We start from the raw sequence: 13,788 nt of genomic DNA, 5'->3' as shown, positions 1-13,788 counted from the left end.
TAAATGTGTTGGCAGTTTTTATTAATAAGTTTTGCAACAGTTTAACAAAACAACGTTTTTTCTAAACGGTTTCTCAAAATCGAGAGTCCTTTATATAACATAAGAGGTACAGGAATGGTGGGGAATTAAACGTAAGTTTCCCACAAAGATAACCCTGTTTAAAGAATTTTGTAGATTTCAGCTGTCTCTTTCATATTGACAGACAACACGAGGAGGAAACACATGCATCATATGTCACTCCGTTTCAGCAGTGGCTGCTGTGAATTGACAGAACAGGACATCTGCACTTAGCAAAATACAACTTCCTTTATAAGAGGAAACACCTACACGCCGATTTAATCACATAACCCCCCTTCCCCGCCCCAGCCAGGGTGGGCTTGGCGGGGCAGGAGGCGAGAGGGAGCGCGTTTTGGGGAAGGGCAGCCGGGGCTGTGGGAGCAGGAGCAGCCCCGAGCCGGGATTCTCCAGCAGCAGGAAGTTTCCAAGGGGCCTCGCCGAGCATGCGCCGTGGGCTGCACGGGCTCCCTATGTGGCAAGAGTGCAGAGGCAACAACCAAACGAATAACAGAGACAAGAGATCAAGAGCAACAAGCTCCCTCCCCTCTGTATTCCCGTGGCCGCCTCCACACAGCCCTCCTTCCCCAGGCTGCTCTCTTGGCCCGGGCCCTCCCGCATCCATCGCGGGCAGCCGGGATTAGGGAGTCTGGCAGGCAAACCTGCTGCTGGAGAGGGAGGAGGAGAGGAGAGGAGCGCGGCTCGAAAGCGAACAGCGGAGTGCGTAACCTGTGCCTCCACCTCGCACGTCTCAGGTGGCGGCGGGGGAGCAGCAGCGAGCACACGGCGTGTCCCCCCCGCCACTGGAAGAGGGGATGGGGGAGGAGGAGGGGGAGAAAAGAGGGATGGAGGTGGCACACAATGGCTGGCTGTGTTTGTGGGGAGGAGACGGCCCGCAGCAGCGGCCGTGGGGGGGCTCAGGGCTTCTCCGTGACCCCCGTTCCTCATCGCAGATACACCGAGGTGACGGGGGGGGGGGGGGTCACTGGGGATCGGGACATTCCCATGTGTTTGCACATGTGTGCGCCCTTCTTGCTTCGGGGGAGAGGTAAAAACGGGCAGAGACATTGGGGGGAGGGGGGGAGAGGCTGCGAAGCGCCCCCCAAGCTGTGGGGAAAGGAGGAGGTGGAAGAGAGACCGGCTACCAGCGCCAAGCTGAACGAAAATAGTTATTTCGTCTTATGCCTGTTTTCTGCAAGGAGTCCCACCCGCACAGAGCTCGGGAACGAACCCAGGGAAGCGGGGGGGGGGAGGGAGGGACGGAGGGGGGTCACAGGCGGCTCCAGAGGGAGCAGAGGGGAAGGGGAAGGCCCCCACCTCCTTCCCGTGCCCGCCGCGGGGGCAGGCAGCTCTCCCCCCAGCATACACACACAAATAGCTGCTCCCCCCCGAAAAAACAGGGAGAGAGGGCTCCCCTCCCCCCGGGAATCCCAGGCCCCTCCTCTCCCTCGGCGCGCTCCACCCCCGGGGCCGGGAGGAGGCGGGGGGGGGACAGCCCCGGCCCCCCCTCCGCCCCCCGGGCCCCCCCAGCCGGCCGCCCGGAGCGGGCGGGCGGGAGCGCTATGGGAGTCGCTTACCCTGGTCTCCGGGCTCCTGCGGCGGTTGCAGGACGCGCTCCAGCTCCGGGAAGGGCAGCTCGGGCAGGTCCAGCAGGGCCCCGTAGCGCTCGAGGAAGGAGCAGACAACGGCGAAGTTGGGCCAGGAGCCCGGGCAGCGCGGGCCCGCCGGGGCAGGGGGCGGCGGGGATGGGGCCGGAGGAGCCGCCGCCGCCGCCGCCGCCATCTTGGACCTGGGGATGGAGAAGGAGCTGGGGAGGGGGAGGGAGGAGGGGGCGCTGCCGGGCCGGGCCGCCACTATCCCACAATGCACCGGGGGGACGGTGAAGGCAGGGGAGGGCAGGGGGCGGCGGCCAGAGCGGCGCGAGCCGGCTCCCCTCCGCCGCGCGCGGCGAGGGGGAATGAAAACAAGGCGGGGCAGGGGCGGGGGTAGGCCCGCGGGCCGACCAATCGGAGAGGGCGGGGGGCGGGACCGGCGGGGAGCGCTGCCCAATGAGAGCGTGGCAGGCTGGAGGCCCCGCCCCCTCCCCGCGGGGCCGGGCGGAGGCGGAGCCTGGCGGGGCAGCGGGGTCGCGCGCGCGGGGCGGTGAGTGCGGGCGCGCGAGGGAGCCTCGGCGCGAGGGCAGCGGGCGGGCGGCTCTGGCGGCCCGTGTGTCCCGTGTGTCCCGTGTGTCCCGTCCCGTGTGGCCCGGCCCGTGTGGCCCGTGTGTCCCGTGTGTCCCGGCCCGTGTGTCCCGTGTGTCCCGTCACGCCCGGCCGTGTGTCGGGCCGTCCTGAGCTGCGCCTTCCCTTCCCAGCTGCCTCCCTCCACCCCTCCCGCGGTGCTCCTCAGCGTCCTCCCTGCTCGTCTCCTCGCTTCTCTGCGCTGTACTCACAAAGTGCTGCTCCCCTCACTCTTCTCTGGCTGCCGGGTCCCCGTGACCGCCCCGGTTGGCTGCCGTCACAAGGCTCCCCGGCGGAAAGCAATTGCCGAATTCCCAAAGTGTGTTTTCCTCCTTCGTGAACTTGACCCCTTCCCCCTCCCTACACAGTTGATCTGAACTTCTCCCGTCCTTTCTATTCGCCTTGCTGCTGTCAGTTTTTAATCCTGACCTTCCTCTGGCTGCTGTATTCCCTGGAATGGGAAGTTGCCCGCCTCCTGACCCTGCTCCCGGGCAGCGCTGGAGAACCACGTTGTCGTCTGACACCTTACAGGAATTTGTTCTGCCCAAAACTTCACGTACACCGATTTACTCTACCCCTTGTATCCTCTTCAGTCTCAGGTTGCCCCTTGGATTTTACAAAACGTCCTTTCCTTCTTCAGCGTCTCAATAAGATGTCATCGGGCGCACTGCGCTCGTTCACCTCTTTTATTTCATTTGTTGCTGGTTACCTCCACAGAAGAAAGGTGCGCTGGCAATCTTAAAGTCCACCAGCTTGCCCAACTGCAATTCAATCTCAGCTTTCTTCCGCTTCCTTCTCAGCTACTTTTGCCTTCTGCCATCCTTATCCGCCACTTTGTTTCTATCTTTCAGTATAGTCTCCTGGCATAAACATGCGTTTTGCCTCCTTTTAAGTTCTACTTCTTTTATTTCTGAAGTTTTAAAACTCTCATGACTTTACTTGTAGAGTTCTGAGCCATTTCTGCTCCTTGTCTCTTTGTGTTTGGACTACTGCAGTTTGCAGAAATTGCAATTTTAGGTTGTACTTGCAAGCAATTTAACTCAAGGCTTCTTTTGATCTTAAGTGTTAATGTATGTTTTAATACTTTACCTTTCTCACAGTGAATAATTAAAAAAATAATTTGTTTGAGAACTATTTTCCTGGTCCTCAGTAATTGAGGAGCCATGCTCTACATCAAAGGATGCTCAAAGTTTCTACCAATGGGTTCATTCTCACTCTAAGATGTTCTTATTTATTCTAGTGGCCTGATAATCTTACTAGCACTATTATAGGAAATAGTTTTAGAGGATAAATTCTTATTTGTGCCTTGTAAGTTTTGTTGCTTCATTTCTGCTATTTACTTATTTTTATGCTGTTTATAAAAGATAGCATGGAATCCTTGTTCTCCCATTTGCAGTTTGTGCCTGTTTGATTGCACAGTTTCAGCCTTGTGATGCTGTTTGGATTGGGGAAGGTGGTATTCCTGATCATCTTATTGTTCATTCACCTACGTCTAACCTCCAGGTCTAATTCTGCCATTTCATCTGAAAAGTAGCACAGGCAAAAATTATTTTCATTCTTCAGAGACAGGTTCTGGGTGCTTTCTTCAGCCTTTACTCTTTGATTTCATTCTGTTGGGACTACTGCTGGTTATTTCTTCAGCTAGAATATCTCTTCAGGCAGACCTTTGGAAAAATAATCTTACAAATCCTTGTTTCAGTCCATTGCATCATGGGTGTGCCATGAGAGAATCTAGACTGTATTAATCCAAGCAAGTTTTAGTCCCCTCTAGCTGCTTGCCTTGCTTCCTGTTTGACAGGACACACGTGCCACTAACTTCACTCAGGAGTGAGGAGGAGAAGAGTTGCCCCACTGTCCTGTGTGAGAAGCACCTCTGGCACACTCAGTCCTGTGCTGAATCCAAAGCAGTGCGCTTCTTCCTTCATGCAGTGTTTTAGGTGGGATACTGAGATCTGCTTCTGGCAATCCAAGGAGAGCACATCCTGTCTGGCAGTGCTGCACCTTTTGTAGCACGTGCAAGACAGGAAGGGAGGCTTCCAGGACAACTGGAAGCATGGTCATCCAAAGATTTATCTTTTGCAAGGGCAACGCCTTTAATCTGTGCTGCCAGGGTTCGTGTAATGAATTTAAACTATTCAATTCCTGGTAAATGTAAACAATTAAAAAATAAAGGATGAGAATCTGTGTATCTGGAAGGATCTGACACATAGATGTTCTGGTTTAGGCAGAGGTGGACTTCTTTCTACTGAAGAAACATCAAGTTTTCTTCAAAATGTGGGACTTGGAAGGGCAGAAAGGTGACTGTGCCCTGGAGATGAGTCAGTGGACTGCCACACTAGTCCAAACATTTCCAGGCTATCATCCCCCTGTGATTCCTCTCTTTGCATTCACTGCCAGAATCACCACAGCAATCAGACTGCAGTACCTGAGGGACTTGAGGAGGGGAAAGCTTCTGTGGGGAGCTGGCACGGGGCCTTGTGAGGCAGTCCCTGCCTGGCTGGTGCCCAGCGGTGATTGTGGGAGCAGATCCCAGCATCACTGTGGCACTCACCAAAAAGCTGTTGGGCTACAGGTACACTGATAAGGCTTTGTCAAGTTCTAGGCAACAGACATCAGAGGAAGATGTGTACCAGTGGTTGGCTGCTAAAGGAAAAAGGGAGAAAATAAGCAGAGACTTAGAAAACATGACTGAAGGGATGTTTATTTAATCTAAATTAAATAAAAGAAGAATACTGAGTGAAATCCTCAAGAAAACAAAACAAAACAAAATATTAAAAAGACAAATATTAAGCTGTTCTACTTGTCCCCAACAGAAAGGATTAGAAATAATGGATTTAAGTTGAAACAATGAAGATGGAGCTCAAACAATTGGACAAGTTCTTATTTGGATGCATAATCCTGGAGGAGTTGGTCTCTGTCAGCAGTGTCTGGGGAAAGGCTCGACCCCTTGACATCCCTGAAAGTCTTGTTTTCTGTAGCAATGTGACAGGGACACTGTTTGGTTCATGGCTTTACTGTTGGGCTTATTTGGCATTTCCTTTTAATGTCATTTATCACTGTAATGGTAAAAGAAGAAAGTGGCCAATGAAATAGTGCAGATTTCTGATATTTTAGGAAATTATTATAATCCTCATTGTTCATTTTAGGGAGAAGATTAAAACCCAGATGTGAGAGGATATTCTGGGACCTGATCCCTGTTGATAGTTTTAGAAGTTGAACATCCAATACTTGAACAGATTTAGCACGTAAAATGATTTGCCCCAAATCCTGCACAAAATCCCCAAGAGGACTGGTAATTCAGCAAATCTGCTGATGCTCAGTTCAAGTCTGTTGTCACAAACCCATGTGGATAAAGTCTGTAACAGCATTTCCTTCCTAGCTCCTTGGGGTGAGGACAGAGTTTTCCATTTTTATTAACGTGCTGCATATGTTGGCCTGATGTTAAGTATTAAATATCCTTTTTCCAGACTTCGGTTCAACTTTGTGATGTCTTCCCCTGAAATTGCTTCCCTTTCTTGGGGTCAGATGAAGGTGAAAGGCTGCTCTACAACATATAAGGATTGCAAAGTATGGCCAGGAGGAAGCCGGACATGGGATTGGCGAGAAACCGGGACTAATGTAAGTTTGCTGTTTAGTGCCCTGCCTTTAAAACAGGACTCTGAGGATGGTCCAGAGAACAATGTTAAAGTTCCAGCCAGAAATTCAGTGAGCTGCCTTTTTATTTCACCTAGCCAATTAGATTTTCCTGGTGAGAACTGAGTGAATGTTTTGGAGGTGACTTTGTGGGGGGATCAGAGGGCTGCAGTCCCACTATGTCCTACACACAGCAGGATATAGCAACTGTTACCGTGAGTTCTGACAGCCACCCTCACCAAACAACTCTCACACACCTTAGAGCTCTCAAACAATATTCCTCATCTCTTTAAGAGTGAAATTGTCATAAGATTCCAGGAACAACCTCTCTTAAGACTATCTAACCAAAAGTTATCTTGAGTGAGATAGGAAAAGAAATTATGAAAAGTAAAAAAAAAAATATAGACAGTAACTGACCTTGCATGTTTGGAAGACAACATTGCATGTGGTTTAGTTTTCATCCTTTTCCTTGGGGTCCCTTGTACATATTTTAGAGGAAGAATATGCATATACAGTGTCTCATGCACTATTTTCTCTGTGAAAAGCTCACAGTCTTGCTAATCACACAGTGACTTCTCTTGGTAGCCATATACTAAGTGCTTGCCCTTGTAATTTTTAAGGTTTATTGTAAATGCAATCAGAGTTGGATGAAAGTACATGGAGCAGTATTGATGTTTCAGATTTAGAAGCAGTATAGCATATATTGCAATAGGAACTGGATGTTGATAATTCTCCCCATATTAGGACTTGCACTGGGATAGATGATTGGCTAGGAAAAAAGAAGTTCCACACTTTCAAAGCAAAAGTTAAAGCACAAAATAACAATGTAGTGACCAGCACCTGCAGACTGTATCCATGCAGAGGATGCATCTCTCTTGGATTCATTTTGACACAACTGAAATGCAAAGCATTTGGATTTGTAACTTCATCTGTAATCTTTGGGAGAATAGAACTTTTTTAACCCGTCAGAGTTCAGTTTATGCAGAATATGTAACACCAAGAGAAAGGTGCTGCTGTCTTGCAAAGATATCTGCACCTCGCAGAGGAAAAGGTAGCTGTGTATGTAACCTTCTAAAATGTATTTCATTTATGGCCTGGTTATTAAAAAATAAGTTTTCACTGGCTGTTCAAAGAGCTGGGTTTTGTGGTGAGAGTTGCTGTCTGCTTGTTTGACAAGGTCATTTGTGTGCTTTATATTCACATGGCTGGAGAAGCAGAACAGGTAACAATAGCCAAAAAGTTCCCAACTAGTTCCCATCCCAATCACATTTTTATATTTATTCCAACTGCTGGAAATTTTTGGTTTCAAATTATAAGCACTTACTAACATTTAGGAGACTGAGCTTTCGTTTGAAAGTTTCTAACAAGGAATATCTTCTTGTCATAAGTACGACGTTTAAATCCATAAGTTTTTAGAGGACTTGAAAAACAAGTCAATGTTAAATTAAAATTGGAGGAGAAAAAGAATGGTTGGGTTCTCTGGAGAGGTAGGTTTTCTGGCATCCTTTTTATTTCATCAGGAAGTGAAAAATACCATATCTAAAGTAAGGCCGTAGATAAGTCACTTGTACAGCTCTTGCTTTAGGTCAGTTCTACCCTTGCAGCTGAGGAGTGAGGTGATTTTCTTTTAAAATAAATAGCAAACAACAAATATTAAGACTATAACTAAGCTTTTTCTAGACTGCATCTCCAATGTTGAGAAGAACTGTCAAAAATTTAATTTTGTCAGCACTGGAAACAGTGAGATTCAACAGCTGCATTTTCTGCCCAGTTTTTTAAAGATGGAGTAATTTACCTACTTTCCTTAAGCATGTTTTTCCTGGAGGTAGCTGGAACTGAAGTGTGGAAAACAAGCAGTGCTGGTCCTGTCCTACACTCTAGTTGGAAATAAATTGCTTCCTTTCCTCCTCTGCTGTCACACTGCTGTCTAGTGAAGCATTCTTTCATCAGGAAAATTGTATAACTGGCCCTGCAAGGTTCTGTAACTGAGCACTAACAGTTATTGTGGCCTTAACCCTTGGAGATGAATGGCACCCTCTCTCCCTGGCTGGCTGCATTTCTGTGCCATCTGCTAATGGCAGAAGAAAAGACGTAGGTGTTGCTGAAATGAAGGCCAGAGAACAGAGCAGGCAGGAAAATCTGCTGTCAAATCAACAATGATACAGTTATTTCATCATGTTACATGTTTCCTTTAGTAACACTAGTTTCTTATTAGCATCAAAGTGTCCTGTGTAACCAAAGAAAATCTTTTTGTTCCGTGGATTTCATGTCTCAAGAGTGCTTCTCACGTGACAGCAAACCTTCCCCAGAATTCTAATTATTGTAATTGCAGTAAAACACACCAATTCTTCTTGTCTAAGTTTTGAGTCTACTTAAAAAACCCCAAAGGAAAAGCATTGCCTATTCTGTCATAAACAAGTACTTAGAGTGATTTGGTCTGAGAAAGCTCTGCCCATTCAAGTGAATTCTGTATTCCAAGTGTGGGTATGGAATGTAAATGGCCTAAGGGGAACACAGCCTTTGGTCCTGGCAGCCCAAAGGGCCAGACATGTGCTGGACCGTGTCAAGCACAGCACAGCCGAGGGAGGTGCTTGTCCTGCTCTGCTCTGCTCTGCACTGGGGCAGCCCCACCTCGAGTTCTGTGCGCAGTTTTGGGCATCTCAGCATAAGGAGGACATCTGACTGCTAGACTGTGTTCCAAGGAGGGTGATGAACATGCTGAAAGGCCTCGAGGGCAAGGCTTATCAGGAGCACCTGAGTCATTTGGCTTGTTCATCTTGGAGAAGAGGAGGCTGAGGGGTGAGACCTCATTGCAATCTAAAATTGCCAGAGGCAGGGCAGTGCAGGCAAGGTGCTGATCTCCCTGGTGACCAGCAGCAGAACCCATGGAAATGCAGTCAGGCTGCAAGGGGATGTTCAGATGGAGTGTTAGGAAAAGGCTTTCCACCCAGAGGATGCTCAGGCTCTGGAACAGGCTCTCCAGGGAGGCGATCACAGAGCAAGCTTGTCAGAGTTCCAGAAGCATCTGGATGATGCTCTTAAGTTGTGGTTTAGCTCAAGATAGTCCTGTGAATGATTCTCATGGATCCCTTCCAACTTGAGTTGTTCTATGATTCTTTGAACTTGGAGAACCATAAAGGTGAATCATCTCTGTTACTGCAATTTCAGACATCAGCCATCCTAAAGAATTTCTTGTGGAATAAGTTTAATTCACCTATTGGAAGTGGCACTCTGCATGGAAGGCTTTTTTCACCTGCAACTTTAGGAGCTCATGTGTTTGTTTCAGTTTGGAAAGTCTTACTTGCTCCATTCTCCATGAGTCCATCATGGCATGGCCTACTCAAGTGAGAAACTCAGACCTCTTGAAAACTTCAGAACTTCAGAATTTTCCTAACAAAAAAAAAAAAAAATTATATTTTAAAAATAAAAACACACACCAAAGAGGGGCCAAATTATAGCCACAGGATTCCAGTATCTTACTTTTGACCACATGGAGATACACTGAAACTGAATCCAGGAGGAGAATTAGGGTAACATAATAATGTTTTATTAACATTATAGGTGTGTTTATGCATTCATGTGTTTAAAGCATAATAGCAGTAAGTGGGTGTACTTTTTTAAACATCCGTTAATGTGATGTGTAAGTTCCTTCTTTCTCTGGGGTATTTGGATTCAAATATTCTGTTCTCAAAATAAAGAATAGTGCAGAAATCCAAGCTGTTAACTGAAATTAAGCTACCCAATAAATTTCAGTCCTCTTTGGTGAGATTTGCAAAGTAAACAAGAAAATTATTTAATAATTTTAATTATCTGAGGAGTTATTTATATTTAAAGTGAGTAAATTGGCTTGCAACCATCTTTTTTTCAAGCAGATTTTGTCATTTTGAAATCAAACATCAGTATTGTTGCAATTTATTGATTTCACCTTAACTGTTAATATTTATAAAATGCCAGAAGTTAGACATAAATGTTTAAGAAATTTGTAATGCATCTTTTTGGTTTTGATAAGGAATTATAATCTCACCATCAACCAATTAATTATCATCCTTCATTTGCATATTACATACATTCTTCAGTTTCTAATGTTATCTACTGTGTGTATGTACAGAAGAGGGTTTTGTTACATTCTGGTTCTGCTAATTTACCCTGCTGCTCTGTGTTCAGGACACACAGACACAGCTTTCCTGGCTGATGCTGTCAGTACACAGACTATTATTTTCCTTCCCTGACACTTAGCATTCTCCAGGAGTGCAGCCAGCTGACCTTGAAGAAGTCGTCAAGAAGGGTGTTAAAACTGTGGTGATTGGTCGTGGCATGAGTGAGGCTTTGCAGGTAGGTTTTTGTTTTGTGACAAGCATGAGGAGAACTGTTTGTTTTCCCTCTCCCTCTGATCAGGAGGAAAAAAATTAAATCGATGATGCTTCACTGAGAGAGAAAAAATTGAGGATCAGTGTGAATGAGCTCCTGTCAGGGGTCCCTCAGGTCCTGAAAGAAACATCATTTGAGCTCCTCTGTGTTAGTGTCCATGTCAAGCAGTAAACAGGTTTATGTTCTGCTACAGGAGCAAATGAAATAAGAATTTTTCAGAATGTCCCCTCCTCTTGCAATAGGTTCTAACTGGCCCTCTAGCCTGCTGTAAATACTTTGGTAATTAGGCATTCTTGTCACAATTGTTGCCAGTGTGTCATTTCAGCAGATAAACTAGCTACAGAAAGCTCAGATCAGAAGTGCTGAGCTTTACTTGGTGAGAAGCAAGTCTTTAGCTTTCTGGTGGGATGAATAACACCTTCTTTAGATTAAATTCCTTTAGTTCCAATTCTGTTTATTTTTGTAAGAGAGGACTGCATTTTAAAGTGTGCTAAAGAGGTAGGGGAGGTATGTGTATAAAAGTAGCTTTATTGAAAAGAAAAAAAAAATCAATCTTAGACCTATCCGAGCATTGTCATTTTGGCTACTGGCAGTTACTTAAGTCATGCTTAACAAATGGCTTCAGTGTCTGGTTTTCTACAAGTCTTACAGTTTAAGAGGAAAATAATCTGATTCTTGCTTTTGTGATCTCCTTTTCTCTTCCAAGGTTCCAGCATCCACTGTGGACTATCTGAAGAAGAACGGCATTGACGTGCTGGTGCTGCAGACGGAGAAGGCCGTGGCGGAGTACAATGCCCTGGCTGCTCAGGGTGTCCGAGTGGGCGGCGTGTTCCATTCCACCTGCTGAAGCGCTGCTCCTTCCGCCCTCCCGGCCCGCCGCCGGGACACACCGACACACCCCTGCTGAACCCACTCGCACTCAGCGGAGTGCGGGCTTACGGGCCAAGGCGGTTGTGCACTGACCATCGAAAGCGCAAAGACACTTTGTTAGGTCAGGATTTAAGCAAATCGAGGGCTCACAAAAGGCGGGGCTGTTAATGTAATTAAATTGTTTAATTACAGAATAATTTCCATGTATTGTTGAGATTGACCCAATTTTCCTCTGAAGGCTGTCCATAGTCTTGTTACTTAACTTTTCACCTGTTCACTAAATCAGGAAATTATGGTTTAAATACTTTTATTAGAAAATGGCTCAAAATTACATTACTGGCTACTGGAATGCAGCCATAAAATAGCTGATGAGCACGATCAAATAGTAGATATGAGGTGGTGGTAAAGAAGCACTTTACCACCACTGGATAAATAAGTTTAAAAAAAAATAAAAGCAAACTGGGAACATAAAACTTTACCTCCAGCAGGTGACCTCAGTCAGGGTATTTGCCAATTTATGAACTGGCAATAATAGAGCACTTTTAAATTTTTCATTGAGCCTGAAAAAGGGGAAAAAATGTCAACAGGGTATAAGCATAAAACCTGGGCCTTAAAGAATTTTCTTATTAATTTCTTATTCTAATTAATTAATGGGGATTGAGCTGTCTAATACATATCTGTTCAGCAGTTTCTACATGCTTAAAATAATCAGAAATGTGTGTTACAAAACTAGAGTTTGCAGCATAAAACATTGATCTCTAGGACATCAGTCTGAATCGCTGCTAGCAAAGCACTGCTGGCAAGCTGGGGATGCATGTGAGACTTGTTACTGGTCATTATCTGATGATTTAAATGTTGTGCCAACAAACATTATTACACTGAATATTCAAACAGTTCTCTTGGTTGCTGTTCTTGGTGAGCTTCTATCAATATTGCCAGTTACAAGTTCTACCTACTGATTTTTTTAGATTTTTTTTTCCCACCAGGTTCACAATTTCTTTTTCTGTGCATATTAATTCTGTGTGTATTAATGAAAATACCAAGATGAAGCTGTAAAAGCCCTGAGGCACTTGGAGCTATCCAAGCAGTAGTAGAGAGGCTTAGATTTATAGGAGAGCACAATACCTTTCCTAAGATGCACAAAATACTATGTTCTCTTTCTGCCATTTGCTCTAATAATCATTTAGAACCTTTTATCTGATAAAATACAAAGTGATGTAAAAGCAAAGGGAAAGTGAGTACTTGAAAGTTTTATCTTGCAGTCTTGTAATGACAGCACTGTTTTGTGTTAGTGTAGCTACATTTGAGGCAAAATCTTACATAACCCAGCAGGAACTGCCTTTCCAGCTGCATCTGTGTTGTCTGACACAGCAGCTGGTGTAATGCTCATTGTAGCTGCTGTGACATTTTTCTGCACAACTTGCCTGGTGTGAAGGAGAAGGTGAACTACTGACCCAGAAGACTGTGGTCACCCCAAGGAATGCCAGCAGAACGAGTTCCTACCAGCCCACAGAGTGTGGAGGCGTTTTGCACTAAATGTTATCTGATAGTGAAGGTGGTTTGACTCCCTTGATCGTGGTCATGTATTGGTGTTATTTTATGAGCTTCTGGGCCTGAAGGCAGCCTCAAATGGGAAAAGGATTAGTAATGCTTTGGCTGAGAAAACACTGCAGTACTTAAAAAAATGGAACCACGCGCATTACACTGTTAGGAGAAGTTGAGCAAACACCTTATCTTTCTCCTCCAGGGCTGTTTTTTACCTTTTTTTTTTTTCCCCTAACATATTTTCATGCTAATGTGGACATTAATGGTGATGCCATATTCACCAAAGCTGCCGAGCTCAGGTCCTGCATTTGACACAAATACTGTGGGCTCCTTACTCTGCTGCTGCCACATGATCTGTCCTCCCAAAAGGCACGCAGGGAGCAGAGCTCGTTTTGTATTGCCAGCTGACTGAGGTGTACCCTATCCAGCTTTGTGCTGCAGCCTCTTAATTCTTCCCTTCATTTGGCAACTGGTAGGATGCAGAAGATTCCACTTCCAAAACAGGGAGCTGCAGTGTGCAAAGAAAGGGATTTATTTTTTTAAGGGTAAACTGCTAAGTTTCTCCACCACCAGTACAAAATTTTGGTGTCAACAAGGAGGTTATTTGCTGCAAGTTTTTCCATCCATGTCTTCTCTTGCTGCTCTCGTCACAGCTTCCTGAGTCAGCACTGTCAGTTCCCACAATAGCATCTGTTCCACTTGGGCTGCTCCAGTCACTGAAAGCCCGATTTCCTTCTTGGTGCCTGAAATTGCTTTGCTAGATAGTGGAAGCAGCTGGGATTGATTCATCAAAAAATTCCAGCAGAGCTCAAACTGGTATCTTTGTTAAATTGCTGCTTTCGGCTAGAGCCATAAATAATTTGTTAAAATTATGGGCTCATAGCCCAAATCATGGGAATGCACTTTTATAGGGCAGGATTTCTCACATACACCACTGCTCTGCCTCCCACCAGGAAAACGATCTCCCAGTAGGCAGTGAACTCCCACCCTGACACTGAAATGAAAGCCGAGCTGCGGCTGGGCTGGGAGCCAGGAAGATTCCACCCAGCTGCTCTGCTGCCGAGTGGGTCAGTCCCCAGCCTTTATCTTTGTGAAGCAG

General features: G+C 46.0%; 2 protein-coding genes across 8 annotated transcripts in view; one reads left to right on the top strand and one right to left on the bottom strand.

The window, feature by feature from the left end:
- Window positions 1–1,907, bottom strand: part of RSF1 (remodeling and spacing factor 1) — a 61,049-nt gene extending 59,142 nt beyond the window's left edge. The window contains exon 1 of the mRNA XM_064409746.1: window positions 1,632–1,907. Within this exon, the coding sequence (XP_064265816.1) occupies window positions 1,632–1,836 (205 nt within the window). The 5' untranslated portion in view covers window positions 1,837–1,907. The remainder of the gene's footprint in view (window positions 1–1,631) is intronic.
- Window positions 1,908–2,119: 212 nt separating this feature from the next.
- Window positions 2,120–12,040, top strand: AAMDC (adipogenesis associated Mth938 domain containing). Of its 7 annotated transcripts, none has more exons than XM_064409756.1 (5): window positions 2,473–2,592; window positions 4,072–4,210; window positions 5,741–5,891; window positions 10,143–10,238; window positions 10,981–12,040. In XM_064409756.1, exons 2-5 carry the CDS (start codon window positions 4,197–4,199, stop codon window positions 11,119–11,121), a joined length of 402 nt encoding a protein of 133 aa, XP_064265826.1. In that variant the 5' UTR covers window positions 2,473–2,592; window positions 4,072–4,196; the 3' UTR covers window positions 11,122–12,040. The 7 variants fall into 7 exon arrangements, with proteins under 7 accessions (XP_064265827.1, XP_064265830.1, XP_064265826.1 ...); XM_064409754.1 differs by lacking the exon at window positions 2,473–2,592 and adding an exon at window positions 2,606–2,997; XM_064409758.1 differs by lacking the exon at window positions 2,473–2,592 and adding an exon at window positions 5,420–5,661 and having other exon boundaries at window positions 3,006–4,210.
- The last annotated feature ends 1,748 nt before the right edge of the window (window positions 12,041–13,788 follow it).

This window comes from Passer domesticus, chromosome 2, assembly GCF_036417665.1.
Source record: "Passer domesticus isolate bPasDom1 chromosome 2, bPasDom1.hap1, whole genome shotgun sequence".
NCBI lineage: Eukaryota > Metazoa > Chordata > Aves > Passeriformes > Passeridae > Passer > Passer domesticus.
The sequence above is the reverse complement of the archived record's forward strand: the minus strand, read 5'-3'. Positions and strand labels throughout refer to the sequence as shown.